Here is a 13651-nt window from a genome sequence, read left to right as displayed (position 1 = left end):
GATGTTAATGGTTTTCAAACATCTTAAGATTTTTTCAGAAATTAATTTACTTTTCCAAAAATGCATGCTAATAAAATACGTATTGTAAAGTCACTTTCTGTTGCTGTTCAAAATCTAGTTCAATTGGGAATTGCACCTTGAACTGTAACAAAGAAATCTATTCTGAGTTTTAAGCTTTGACATGTATTGCTACTTGTGTACCTCATAGATCTTAACATCTCTTTAGGAAAAATGGCTGTATGTCAAAATCACCATGCAGTCTTTCAAATCTGCTGTGTACTTTGCTTTTGAGGATCTCTTCTGTAGAAGCAAATTCCCCTTTACCTGCATTCTGAGCCACCATATCTTGTGCTTTGCAGAATGGTTCTTGGACCATTGGGTCAGAGAGATTATCTATATATCTATATCCTTACTATTTGGAGCAGCAAATGGGGTGGGGAGTAGAGTCCACGGACAGAGACACAGACACACACTCTGTGCTAATTGCTTTTTGAATGTTAGATTATTTAGAATGGATAGAGGTTTCGTATACAAGGCCTGTTAATCTTCACTGTGCCCCTTCACTAGCCTTGCTTTCAAGAAGATAGACACAAATCAGATTACATGTGTGTTTTTTTCCCTTTGATTTAGGATTATGAAGAGGAATCTGATGATGACAAGCAGTTTCAAAATAACTCTTCTACTTTCTGCAGCCAGGGACCAAATTCATTTTTCAATAGAGCTGATCAAGGCCGGTTGGAATTTGCATCAATGTTTGACACTGTTCATGCAAAAGATGATACTGATGCAAAAGATGATTTATCTATGGAACTAAATTCAATTCAGAAAAACCTTCTTGCAGCCTGGGGGATAGGGATTTCAAAAAATGTGCTAGAAAAAGATATGCTGTTGAATTACACAGTAGGCTGCATTACCCACCTTTTCAACATTCTCCAGTTCAGTAAAAGCTCTTTACTAAACCATGATGCATTTTTAAACAAGTCTGAAAAATATGATCTGTGGATGCATTGTATCTTAAAACATTTTCAGCAGTGTTTAACTGTCCTGTACTGGGATGTGAGAGACAGACAGACAGTTGGGCATTTGGTAAAGCTGACATCACAGACTGTAAAACTGATGCTTATTCAGCTCCAAGATCAGTTGTTCTCAGAATACCTTTTGGGGTGCTTCTGTTTGCTGAAGATGGTTGCACATAGTCTAAATGGGAAGCTCACACCTTGTTATGAGATAATGTCTGCATCCTCCGATGTTAACACTGCTATAGAGCTTGACTCCCTGATTGTGCCTATTTTTCAAGTTCTTGATGGGAGTAGTGCTCAGAAATTTCGCTCACTGAATTCTCTGCTTAAGATACCTCCTCAGGCAGTAAAACTCAATGAAAAGCCAGAAAACAGGTATGATTGTTAATGTGCATTAAAACTTTTTAAAAATGGGATTTAATTAGTTTCTCATTGTTTTATTAGAGAAGAATTACAGCAGCATTTTATCTCATCACCACTTTATACTCTGAAAAGATTGTGGTAATTTATTCAAGCAGGCATAGTAATTCCATGCTATTAGAGTGAAATACAGTGTCATATATTTGTTTATTTGACAAAGGTACTGTTTTATGTTTATACTAAGTTCAATAAAACAAATAACAGGGTGGGAGCAACACCTGGGTGCATGAGTTAGGGTGATTCTTCTGAACACTAAAAGCTGTAAATTATTAATGAACATTCTGCACAATAAGTTTAGTAAACAAAGAAAACAATACATAAAATATGGTTCTTAAGAATATCCAAGAAAATATATGAACATATTGTATTAATGAAATAATTATAATTGATGAAATATAGAGCTGAAAATCAAATTACGTTGGAAACATTGAAGAAAATATTACTTTAGCTGTAATATAATATACAAAATAACAAGTAAGCTTGAGGAATAAGACAGAATTATCCCTCTGTTTCAACTAACCTCTATTTTTTGTTAGTAATAGTGTACTACTTTTTGATCGGCAGGTTGATGATATTGTGGCGGTTATTATATAAACAAGTGCTTTGGTATCAGACTCAACTAAACAGAAAAATATCTAAGGATGGCAAACCATTAACTGAAATGAAGATTGCACATGAAGAATCCATTGTTGCACAACTTTTAGGTCATGTACAGGCAGTCCTGCAGTCTTCAGGAGAGACCTTGGAACAAACCCAGAAGCTCAATTCTGTGATTGGTTAGTACATTGGAAGGAACTGTAATCAGATGACAATTGTATGGACTGAATTTTAGATTAGGTACAACTTATTTGTAATTAATAACTGACTTGATCTGTAATTTATTTGCTGAGATAATTATAGTTGGAATTAATCAAACTTCTGAGACTCACAACTGAAGCATCTTACTATTTTATGGCTAACAATATTTCTACGTATAGTTTAGTGGCTTAATCCAAAACCTGTTGAACTCAATGGAAAAACTCCACTGACCTTAGTTTGCTGAATCAAGTTTGAAATACTTAGGTGTTCTAGTACCACAAATCTGAATCCTGACAAGGTTGAGACAGTTTTGTCTCTTCTGAAGTAGATAAATGGAGTTCCGGGCACTTCACTGTATGTTTGTTTTTCAGCTGAGACCTTACAGAGATTTGCTTTCAAAGTTCCATGCCACTTTCCTCCAGAGTAGGAGTTTGCTGTTAATGGTGTCTTTGGCAAAAAGGTTCCATCCTCCCATTGTTATGGTGGTTGTTCACCTGGCTTTCACCCATTACCCCACAACATTTCATTTATGTGTAGATAGGGCGCTATAGTTCTCATGCAGGCAAAATCCAGTTTACTTCAGTGGGAGATTTGCCTTTTGGAATGAAAGGGAATATTTTATATAAATTTGAGCTGCTATTATTTATTACTAAAACAACAAAGCAGGTTGTGTGAAAGTTGAAAAAGTAACAGGAAATGCTTATCACCAGGAATAAGATATTGTATGTTTTTGAACCATAAAGTTTTTAATTACACGTAGCACAGGGGCGGCCAACCTGAGCCTGAGAAGGAGCCAGAATTTACCAATGTATATTACAAAAGAGTCACACTAATGTCAGCAGCCCCCCATCAACTCCCTCCACCGCAACCTGCAGCGTCTCCTGCCTGCCGGCAGCCCCACCAATCAGTGCCTCCCGCTCCCTCCCCACACCTCCCTCCCACCCACCGTAATCTGCTTTTACGCAGTGCGCAGGAGGCTCTGGTGTAGAAGGGGGGAAGAGTGAGGGCATGGCAGGCTCGGGAGAAAGGGTGGAGTGGGAGCAAGGCCTGGGGCAGAGCAGAGGGTTGAGCACTCCCCAGCACATTGGAAAGTTCGCATCGATAGTTCCAGCCCCAGAGTCAGTGCCTATGCAAGGACCCGTATATTAACCTATGAAGAGCTGCATGCGGTTCCGGAGTCACAGGTTGCCCTCCCCGTAGCATTTCTGAATTTACTGTTAGTATGCTAAAAAGTTAGTTTATGAAAGCTTTGTGGAAAGAGGCTGTAACCAATTTTAATTCCACTTTAATAGTGATTTAGCAGTCAAAAATATTTAACCCAGAAAAGTCTGAATTCAGAATTATTATTTTCACCCCCCTTCTCCCAAATGGTTACTTGTCTGGAATAAGAGTGGTTTTCTAGCCACTGAGAAATTTGCACGTGTAGTAGCTGCTGTGGAATTGTGCTACCATTTATGACAGCTTCTCTGATATAGTGTTTAAAAATCATATATTTAATAACAGGCAAAAATTTGAACTGAAATAGAAACAGATATATATTTGTGTGTTTGTATGTGTGAAAAGATGTGAATACCGTGTAATTTTGTTGACTGTATTGTGGTGTGTTTTTTTTTTTTTTTTTTTTTTTTTTTTAAAGGTGAGGAACAGTTTCTTTTAGGCTCGTACGAAGAATCTGTGAATCTGTGGAAGAGGGCTCTTCAAGAAACCAAAGCAAAAGGCAAGGGAAAAATGGTGCCGTGTTCATCTTTTCAGTTTTCAGATGTTTGCACAATATTCTGGCAAGGCTGTTCATACTTCTCTGCTGTAGTTAACATGCTGCTAGCACTTTTGTAAAAGATAACTCTGGAAAATAGGTATCTCAAAATCAAAATTTGCTCAGGAATAAAAATTGAGTCCAGAAGACTTTTAAGTACATTTGAAAAACCAAAGGACAATTACTACAGAAGTTGTAAAGTTAAAGGGGGAATTTGTTTTAAATAAAAAATTCTAGTTGCAAATCCATTTGGTGAGTGTGTAGACTATCTGGAATGGACTTCCTGGTTCATTGAGTCCAGTTTCCAGAATTGCAGACAACCCCATTGTATAATACTGTTCATAAGCTTATTAAGCGCTATCTTAAAACTAGCTAGGTTGACCCCACTACTCCTATTGGAAGGCTGTTCCAGAACCTCGTTCCTCTGATGGTTGGAAACCTCCTTCTAATTTCCAGACTAAACTTATGTATGGCCCATTTATACCCATATGTTCTTGAAGCAGCACTGTCCTCTAGATTAAATAGCTCTTCTCCTCCCCTGGTGTTTACCCCTGTTGTATTTATAGAGAATAGGAAGGAGGAAAGAAGTGCTCCAGAATCTTTACATGGGTACCTTTTGAGGACAGCCACTCATATCTTAGGAGAGGAATAGTTCTCAGGTATGCCAAGTGGACAGGGGTTATATGGGAGGTTTTATGATGTTTTTTAAATTAATTTTCCTAAAGAAACAATAAAAATGCAAAAAGGTAAATTACTTACAGCTTGTATTTGTCACCAAATACTGCACATTTCACAGGATAGCCAATAAAATTTTGCAGTTACACAACTTTACACTTGTCTAATCTTCAAGACTAGCTAGTACAAAGTCAGACAGTATTACAGAGATGTAACATGTTAGAGTAGGAGTAAATATAAAAATAATAATAGCAAAAAGACATATACAAATAGGCAAAAATGGAAAGGAGAGGGCAGGGCTGGAAGAGGGAAGGAAAAAGCAGAGGGGTCAGGTGGAATGGAAGTCTGACATGATTTGAGCTATGATAGAATCATGTAAAGGTAGGACTGGAAGGGACCTCAGTAGGTCAACTAGTCCAGTCCTCTGCACTGAGGCAGCACTAAGTATTATCTAAACCATCCCTGAGAGGTAATTGTCTAACCTGTTCTTAAAAACCTCCCATGATGGAGATGCCTCAATTTCCCTAGCTAATTTGTTCCAGTGCTTAATTATCTTTATAGTTAGGAATTTTTTCTTGATGTTTAATCTAAATCTCCCTTGCTGCAATTTAACCTCATTACTTCATGTCCTGTCCTTGGTGGATAAGGAGAACAATTTATCACTCCTATTCTTGATACAAACCTTTTACACGCTTAAAGACTGTTATGTTCCCCTTCCATCTTCTCTTCTCCAGGCCAAACAAACCAATTTTTTTCATTCTTTCTTTGTAGGTCATGTTTTCTAGATCTTGAATCATTTTTGTTGCTTCCCTCTGGGCTTTCTCCAATTTGCCCACATATTTCCCAAAGTGTGGTGCCCAGAACAGGCACACTACTCTAACTGATGCCTTATCAGTGCTGAGTAGAATGGAGGAATTACTTGTCAAGTCTTGTTTACAACACTCCTGCTAATATACCCCAGAAAGATGTTCACTTTTTTTGGCAACAGTATTATATTTTATTTGTGACTCCCACTGGCAACTTCAAGGAGGAGAATTAACTCCCATGCAGATTTCTGACTGATAATGCACTGGTTTGCAATGGGATATCATCTTCTAGAATGTCTGCCCTCCAATTCTGCTCCCTCTATAACTTATGGATCCTTAGGTGTATCATGTTTACATAGAGGCAATTTCAGGTGAGGGGCATCTGCTATGTTGAGCCTTTCTGCATCTTTATTTATGCTCATTTTGTTTTTCTGCATCCTGGATTACAGCTGCATCTCCCTCTCTGGGAGGGAGGGAGGGAGTGTGTGTGTGTGTGTGTGTGTGTGTGTGAGTGTGACTGACTCTTTGAATCTATATTTATCTTCCTTTGCTTTTGAATATACAATTCTGCATTTTTGTTTCCTTTTATAATGTAGGAGAAAAGAGGACACAGTTTCTTCAAACTAGGTATTATCTTGCTATATTATATTGCCACCTGTATCACTACAACTTAATTGAGGCTCAGGGGCTGAGCGATCATCTTGTGAGAGAGATACTAAGCCGATCTCGGCTGTCTGTAAGGCGCAGAGAAGATTTTTCTGGTATGTTTATCATGTGTTTAAAAAAAAATCTGATCCGTTTACTAACGTATGTTGATATTCTTTAGATAACGTGGTGTCTAACTTGTATGCCTCTGTAAGAACTTGACTCCATGATTCCCTTCAAAAATTCTAAGAGCTCCCTGCAGACTGAATGCATCTTGTTTTCTTCAGGGATAGAAAATGGGTTTTCTGTGCAACTCTGACAGAAGCTGAGAGTTCCTTAATTATTTCCATTCTTCAGCCTCTAATTCCTTAATGCCCCACTTCTGAATCAGTATTTCTGTCTCTTAAAAATATTTGACTGCAGAACTTCTGTCTAGTCTCTAATAATTAGAGTGAGTGTTTGGAAGCCAGCTTTAATTGTATAATTTTATAGTTTATGTGGGAATTGATTAAGTTCCTTTTTTTTACAGCCTGATCCAAAATCACAGAAGTTTGTGGGAAGACTTCTTTTGACTTCAGTGGACTGTGTGTGTGTGTGTGTGTGTGCGCGCATAATGTATTAGATCAGAGTTGGTCACAATCCTAAATCCAAACACACAGACTTTAGAAACATTTGTATTGTTATATGGATGCAAATTTTGGGACTAAGCCCCTTGCTTTATAAAGGGCTGAATCAGAGCCCTAGATCTGAATAACTAAAACTTTGGGAAAGTTCAGAGTCAGTCCCAGATATAAATTTAGTGGTTTGGGCCCATCTTTAGTTTATAGTTGTAAGAAATCTTCAAAGGGAATTGTTACTAACTAGTCATTAATAGTAAGAGGCTTCTATGTTTTCTGTTTTAAAAGGCTCAGGAATGCTGTCAGGGGAAATGAGTAGGACCACAGTTTGTTCAATACAAACAGTTGTGTTGGCTATAATTAAACAGTTCTAGCTCTACACTTCTATAGCAATTCTTTATTGTCAAAAACGTTTTAATTAGATATCTCTTTTAGATGCTGAACATTCTCAATATGAACTGTGGATAAGGGATGTTCATCCTGAAGCTGCAGTGGCAGTAATACAGTCCATGGCACGATTCATGGCTGCCTACTTTACTAATCAGCTGCTTTATATACTTCCCCCACATAAAGTTGATATTCTACCTCCACTTCACATCAACCAAGGTATTCTGTTAAACAAAAAATACTTTAACTGGCTCTTATTCAGTGTTCTGATTTATGTTTTTATTTGTGTCAATGTTGCCTAACTTTAAAAGGGTAAAAAGAAAAGGAGTACTTGTGACACCTTAGAGACTAACAAATTTATTAGAGCATAAGCTTTCGTGAGCTACAGCTCACTTCATCGGATGCATTTGGTGGAAAATACAGAGGGGAAATTGATATACACACACACAGAACATGAAACAATGGGTTTATCATACACACTGGAAGGAGAGGTTTCAGAGTAGCAGCCGTGTTAGTCTGTATTGGCAAAAAGAAAAGGAGTACTTGTGGCACCTTAGAGACTAACAAATTTATTAGAGCATAAGCTTTCGTGAGCTACAGCTCACTTCTAATAAATTGGTTAGTCTCTAAGGTGCCACAAGTACTCCTTTTCTTTTTACTGTAAGGAGAGTGATCACTTAAGATAAGCCATCCCCAGCAGCGGGGGGGGGGGGGAAGGAGGAAAAGCTTTCATGGTGACAAGCAAGGTAGGCTATTTCCAGCAGTTAAGAAGAACATCTGAGGAATAGTGGGGGATGGGGTGGGGGGGAGAAATACCATGGGGAAATAGTTTTACTTTGTGTAATGACTCATCCATTCCCAGTCTCTATTCAAGCCTAAGTTAATTGTATCCAGTTTGCAAATTAATTCCAATTCAGCAGTCTCTCGTTGGAGTCTGTTTTTGAAGCTTTTTTGTTGAAGTATAGCCACTCTTAGGTCTGTGATCGAGTGACCAGAGAGATTGAAGTGTTCTCCAACTGGTTTTCGAATGTTATAATTCTTGACGTCTGATTTGTGTCCATTCATTCTTTTACATAGAGACTGTCCAGTTTGACCAATGTACATGGCAGAGGGGCATTGCTGGCACATGATGGCATCTATCACATTGGTAGATGCGCAGGTGAACGAGCCTCTGATGGTGTGGCTGATGTGATTAGGCCCTATGATGGTGTCCCCTGAATAGATATGTGGACAGAGTTGACAACGGGCTTTGTTGCAAGGATAGGTTCCTGGGTTAGTGGTTCTGTTGTGTGGTGTGTGGTTGCTGGTGAGTATTTGCTTCAGATTGGGGGGCTGTCTGTAAGCAAGGACTGGTCTGTCTCTCAAGATCTGTGAGAGTGATGGGTCGTCCTTCAGGATAGGTTGTAGATCCTTGATGATGCATTGGAGAGGTTTTAGTTGGGGGCTGAAGGTGATGGCTAGTGGCGTTCTGTTATTTTCTTTGTTGGGCCTGTCCTGTAGTAGGTGACTTCTGGGTACTCTTCTGGCTCGGTCAATCTCTGTTTCTTCACTTCAGCCGGTGGGTATTGTAGTTGTAGGAATGCACGATAGAGATCTTGTAGGTGTTTGTCTCTGTCTGAGGGGTTGGAGCAAATGCAGTTATATCGTAGAGCTTGGCTGTAGACAATGGATCGTGTGGTATGATCTGGATGAAAGCTAGAGGCATGTAGGTAGGAATAGCGGTCAGTAGGTTTCCGATATAGGTGGTGTTTATGTGACCATCGCTTATTAACACCGTAGTGTCCAGGAAGTGGATCTCTTGTGTGGACTGGTCCAGGCTGAGGTTGATGGTGGGATGGAAATTGTTGAAATCATGGTGGAATTCCTCAAGGGCTTCTTTTCCATGGGTCCAGATGATGAAGATGTCATCAATGTAGCGCAAGTAGAGTAGGGGCATTAGGAGACGAGAGCTGAGGAAGCGTTGTTCTAAGTCAGCCATAAAAATGTTGGCACACTGTGGGGCCATGCGGGTACCCATCGCAGTGCCGCTGATTTGAAGGTATACATTGTCCCCAAATGTGAAATAGTTATGGGTGAGGACAAAGTCACAAAGTTCAGGCACCAGGTTAGCCGTGACATTATCGGGGATAGCGTTCCTGACGGCTTGTAGTCCATCTTTGTGTGGAATGTTGGTGTAGTGGGCTTCTACATCCATAGTGGCTAAGATGGTGTTTTTAGGAAGATCACCAATGGACTGTAGTTTCCTCAGGAAGTCAGTGGTGTCTCGAAGATAGCTGGGAGTGCTGGTAACGTAGGGCCTGAGGAGGGAGTCTACATAGCCAGACAATCCTGCTGTCAGGGTGCCAATGCCTGAGATGATGGGGCATCCAGGATTTCCAGGTTTATGGATCTTGGGTAGCAGATAGAATACCCCAGGTCGGGGTTCTAGGGGTGTGTCTGTGCGGATTTGTTCTTGTGCTTTTTCAGGGAGTTTCTTGAGCAAATGCTGTCGTTTCTTTTGGTAAGTCTCAGTGGGATCAGAGGGTAATGGCTTGTGGAAAGTGGTGTTGGAGAGCTGCCTAGTAGCCTCTTGTTCATACTCCGACCTATTCATGACGACGACAGCACCTCCTTCGTCAGCCTTTTTGATTATGATGTCAGAGTTGTTTCTGAGGCTGTGGATGTCATTGTGTTCTGCATGGCTGAGGTTATGGGGCAAGCGATGCTGCTTTTCCACAATTTCAGCTCGTGCACGTCGGCGGAAGCACTCTATGTAGAAGTCCAGGCTGCTGTTCTCAGCTCTCGTCTCCTAATGCCCCTACTCTACTTGCACTACGTTGATGACATCTTCATCATCTGGACCCATGGAAAAGAAGCCCTTGAGGAATTCCACTATGATTTCAACAATTTCCATCCCACCATCAACCTCAGCCTGGACCAGTCCACACAAGAGATCCACTTCCTGGACACTATGGTGCTAATAAGCGATGGTCACATAAACACCACCCTATATCGGAAACCTACTGACCGCTATTCCTACCTACATGCCTCTAGCTTTCATCCAGATCATGCCACACGATCCGTTGTCTACAGCCAAACTCTACAATATAACCGCATTTGCTCCAACCCCTCAGACAGAGACCAACACCTACAAGATATCTATCGTGCATTCCTACAACTACAATACCCACCGGCTGAAGTGAAGAAACAGATTGACAGAGCAAGAAGAGTACCCAGAAGTCACCTACTACAGGACAAGCCCAACAAAGAAAATAACAGAACGCCACTAGCCATCCCCTTCAGCCCCCAACTAAAACCTCTCCAACGCATCATCAAGGATCTACAACCTATCCTGAAGGACGACCCATCACTCTCACAGATCTTGGGAGACAGGCCAGTCCTTGCTTACAGACAGCCCCCCAATCTGAAGCAAATACTCACCAGCAACCACACACCACACAACAGAACCACTAACCCAGGAACCTATCCAACAAAGCCCGTTGCCAACTGTGCCCACATATCTATTCAGGGGACACCATCATAGGGCCTAATCACATCAGCCACACTATCAGAGGCTCCTTCACCTGCGCATCTACCAATGTGATAGATGCCATCATGTGCCAGCATTGCCCCTCTGCCATGTACATTGGTCAAACTGGACAGTCTCTATGTAAAAGAATGAATGGACACAAATCGGACGTCAAGAATTATAACATTCAAAAACCAGTTGGAGAACACTTCAATCTCTCTGGTCACTCGATCACAGACCTAAGAGTGGCTATACTTCAACAAAAAAGCTTCAAAACCAGACTCCAACGAGAGACTGCAGAATTGGAATTAATTTGCAAACTGGTACAATTAACTTAGGCTTGAATAGAGACTGGGAATGGATGAGTCATTACACAAAGTAAAACTATTTCCCCATGTTATTTCTCCCCACCCCCCCACTGTTCCTCAGATATTCTTGTTAACTGCTGGAAATAGCCTACCTTGCTTGTCACCCATGAAAGCTTTTCCTCCTCTCCCCCCCCCCCCCCCCCCCCCGCTGCTGGGGATGGCTTATCTTAAGTGATCACTCTCCTTACAGTGTGTATGATAAACCCATTGTTTCATGTTCTCTGTGTGTGTATATCAATCTCCCCTCTGTATTTTCCACCAAATGCATCTGATGAAGTGAGCTGTAGCTCACGAAAGCTTATGCTCAAATAAATTTGTTAGTCTCTAAGGTGCCACAAGTACTCCTTTTCTTTTTGCGAATATAGACTAATAAGGCTGCTACTCTGAAACCTGTCTTTAAAAGGGAAAGTATTTTTAGATATGTGATTTTTATTTTTTATAATTACTAGTATTAAGGATAAAATTATACTTGGTTTTATTAAGATATTTTTGCAAATATTTTTTGTGCCAGCAAAAACATTTTGTAGCTGTAGTAATTGCTGAGAATATTTTCATGTTTAAATATTTAAGTTTTCATGTCGTAGTTAAAAAGTATAGTACAGAGTATTCTCAGTTTATTCTATAATCCGTATACTTGGATTGTTTTGCAAATTGCTGTGCCTCATGGGTTTCCAAAGTAGTTAGTGATCCAAATTTGAGGTTGTTTGAACAAGGGATTCCCAAGATACACCCCTCCCTAAAAACTATAATAATGCGACATCAAAATTTTACAATTCTTACAATGCCTTTTTTTACACACATCTGGGGCTCAAACTCTGGTTCTGCCCCTCCTCAATTTGATAATCTCCAATCAGGATAAATCTCAGCTATTGTCTGATATACCCTGCCCTTTTGGGGAAACAAGCAGTATATTAAAATTTATTCAGGATATAAATTGAATCTACAGCGTGGCTTGAGAAAATAATTTGTGCATGTGCAAAAGGACTGGGGCTCTGTTGCAAGTTGTGGTGTTCAAAGCAGCCTGACGTTAGAGTAACTGACTGACTCAAGCTGACATGCTGTGGCCATTAAATCCAAGCAGCACCTTCTAGGGTGAGTTTTAGTCTTGCCCTTGGCAGCTTTCTGGGAATGAGTGTTTGCACATTAGGTGCTCTCCTCCTGCATTCTGCAAGGATTTCTTTTGGAAGTTTTGCCTTGAGAGCAGAGTTTCTGGTTTAAGAGCTGATATTTCAAAGTGCTCTAACGTCCACGTGCATTCTCTGTTTTCACTTTGGAAGTATTGTCAAGGAAAATAGTTTTAATTAACTAAAGGGAAGATGTAGTAAGCAACATTAGGGTAATGTAATCATACCATGTGCTCCTTATGTTATGAGCTTGTAATTTTAAAAATGCTCTAACAATCAAGTGCATAGTGAGATTATTTAAAGTATTGGTTTGCCATGACATATGCAGGGGTATGCTTCTTGGTGCTACTTTGGAGTCATTTCGTCAGGGGGTTAGTTCCTCAGACACATCCCTCACAATAAGGAGCTGATTTTTGTATTCACATTGCTGTAAAGCTCACATGCCTTGTCTTGAAAATAGGTACTCCACAACAGAGGCTGGGGTAGACTTTGGGAGGGTGAAGAGAAGAGCACCCCCACAAGGTGAATGGATCACTTCACACCTGTCAGGTTGAGTCAGTCTGTATTCACCTCCACATGGTGTTCTGAACACCTTGACTGGGAACACCCAATTAAGATTAATGGGCAACTTTCTACTTCTACAATCTTCCCTTGCTGCTGCGGGTTGTGCGGAGCCCCTTACCCTTATGCTACAAATCTCCATGGCAAGAATAGACTTGTGGCTTGCACAACCCACTTAACTCAGCACAAAAATAAGCAGTGCATGATGCCTTTGGGTGCAGATGTACCTCGCTTCATATCACAGAGTGAGCTATGGCAACCTACGGCAAGTAATCCCTGCACCAGTCAATACAGCTGTCTCTCACACAGTGAAGGGCAGTTGGAATCTATGGAAGTGAATGAGAATACAATTTGATGGGATACTTTGCACCAGATAAAATGACTTATTAACATAGTCATTCCTTATGCCTGCTCATTATAGGGCACCCCTGGCTGAAATGTACTTTCTGTATATCCCCAATGGCTCTGGTCTACTCCAGGGAGTAGAGTAAAAGTTTCAGGGGTAGGGGTGGTGTGTATCTTAAGTTATTTTCTTATTTTTAGAGGCTTAAGTATAGGTGCACTCGACATTCTGGAAGGGTACAAGACACGGTTAGTCAACCTGAACTCTGTTAACAATGATATGGGGCATTGAATTTAGCTCAGCAAGGAGAAGGTTAAGAGGCAACTTCTTCTGTCCATCTGTAAGTGCTAGACAGGGAGAGGATACTTGATGATAGAGGAAAGCCTATGGGGGCAGATCCTCAGCTTGTGAAAATAGTTCTGAGTTTAATGGAGCTATGACAACTTTCCCCAGCTGAGGATCTTCCCCATATTATCCTTTTAAAAATCATATACCATGTTATAAAGGGAATAAAAAATCAGTTACACAACAAGGTGGCGTGATCAAATTCCACACTATAAACTAAAAACTCTGAATTTATTTTAACTAACCTGCAGGGTATGTAATTAACATTATTAAAAACATACT

At 40.3% G+C, this 13651-nt stretch overlaps 1 protein-coding gene across 15 annotated transcripts in view; it reads left to right on the top strand.

Moving 5' to 3' along the window:
* The window catches only part of CPLANE1 (ciliogenesis and planar polarity effector 1), a 193163-nt gene that overhangs the window by 49985 nt on the left and 129527 nt on the right, over window positions 1-13651 (top strand). For all 15 annotated transcript variants that reach the window (XR_005292954.2, XM_038401861.2, XM_038401863.2 and 12 more), the window contains 5 exons: window positions 631-1394; window positions 2004-2215; window positions 3874-3954; window positions 6068-6232; window positions 7169-7339. Coding sequence is in view for 14 of the 15 variants with exons in the window: in XM_038401861.2 (XP_038257789.1) it covers window positions 631-1394; window positions 2004-2215; window positions 3874-3954; window positions 6068-6232; window positions 7169-7339 (1393 nt within the window). In the remaining variant the exon portion in view is untranslated. The remainder of the gene's footprint in view (window positions 1-630; window positions 1395-2003; window positions 2216-3873; window positions 3955-6067; window positions 6233-7168; window positions 7340-13651) is intronic.

The sequence above is a fragment of the Dermochelys coriacea genome, chromosome 5, assembly GCF_009764565.3.
Source record: "Dermochelys coriacea isolate rDerCor1 chromosome 5, rDerCor1.pri.v4, whole genome shotgun sequence".
Classification (NCBI taxonomy): Eukaryota; Metazoa; Chordata; order Testudines; family Dermochelyidae; genus Dermochelys; species Dermochelys coriacea.
The sequence above is the reverse complement of the archived record's forward strand: the minus strand, read 5'-3'. Positions and strand labels throughout refer to the sequence as shown.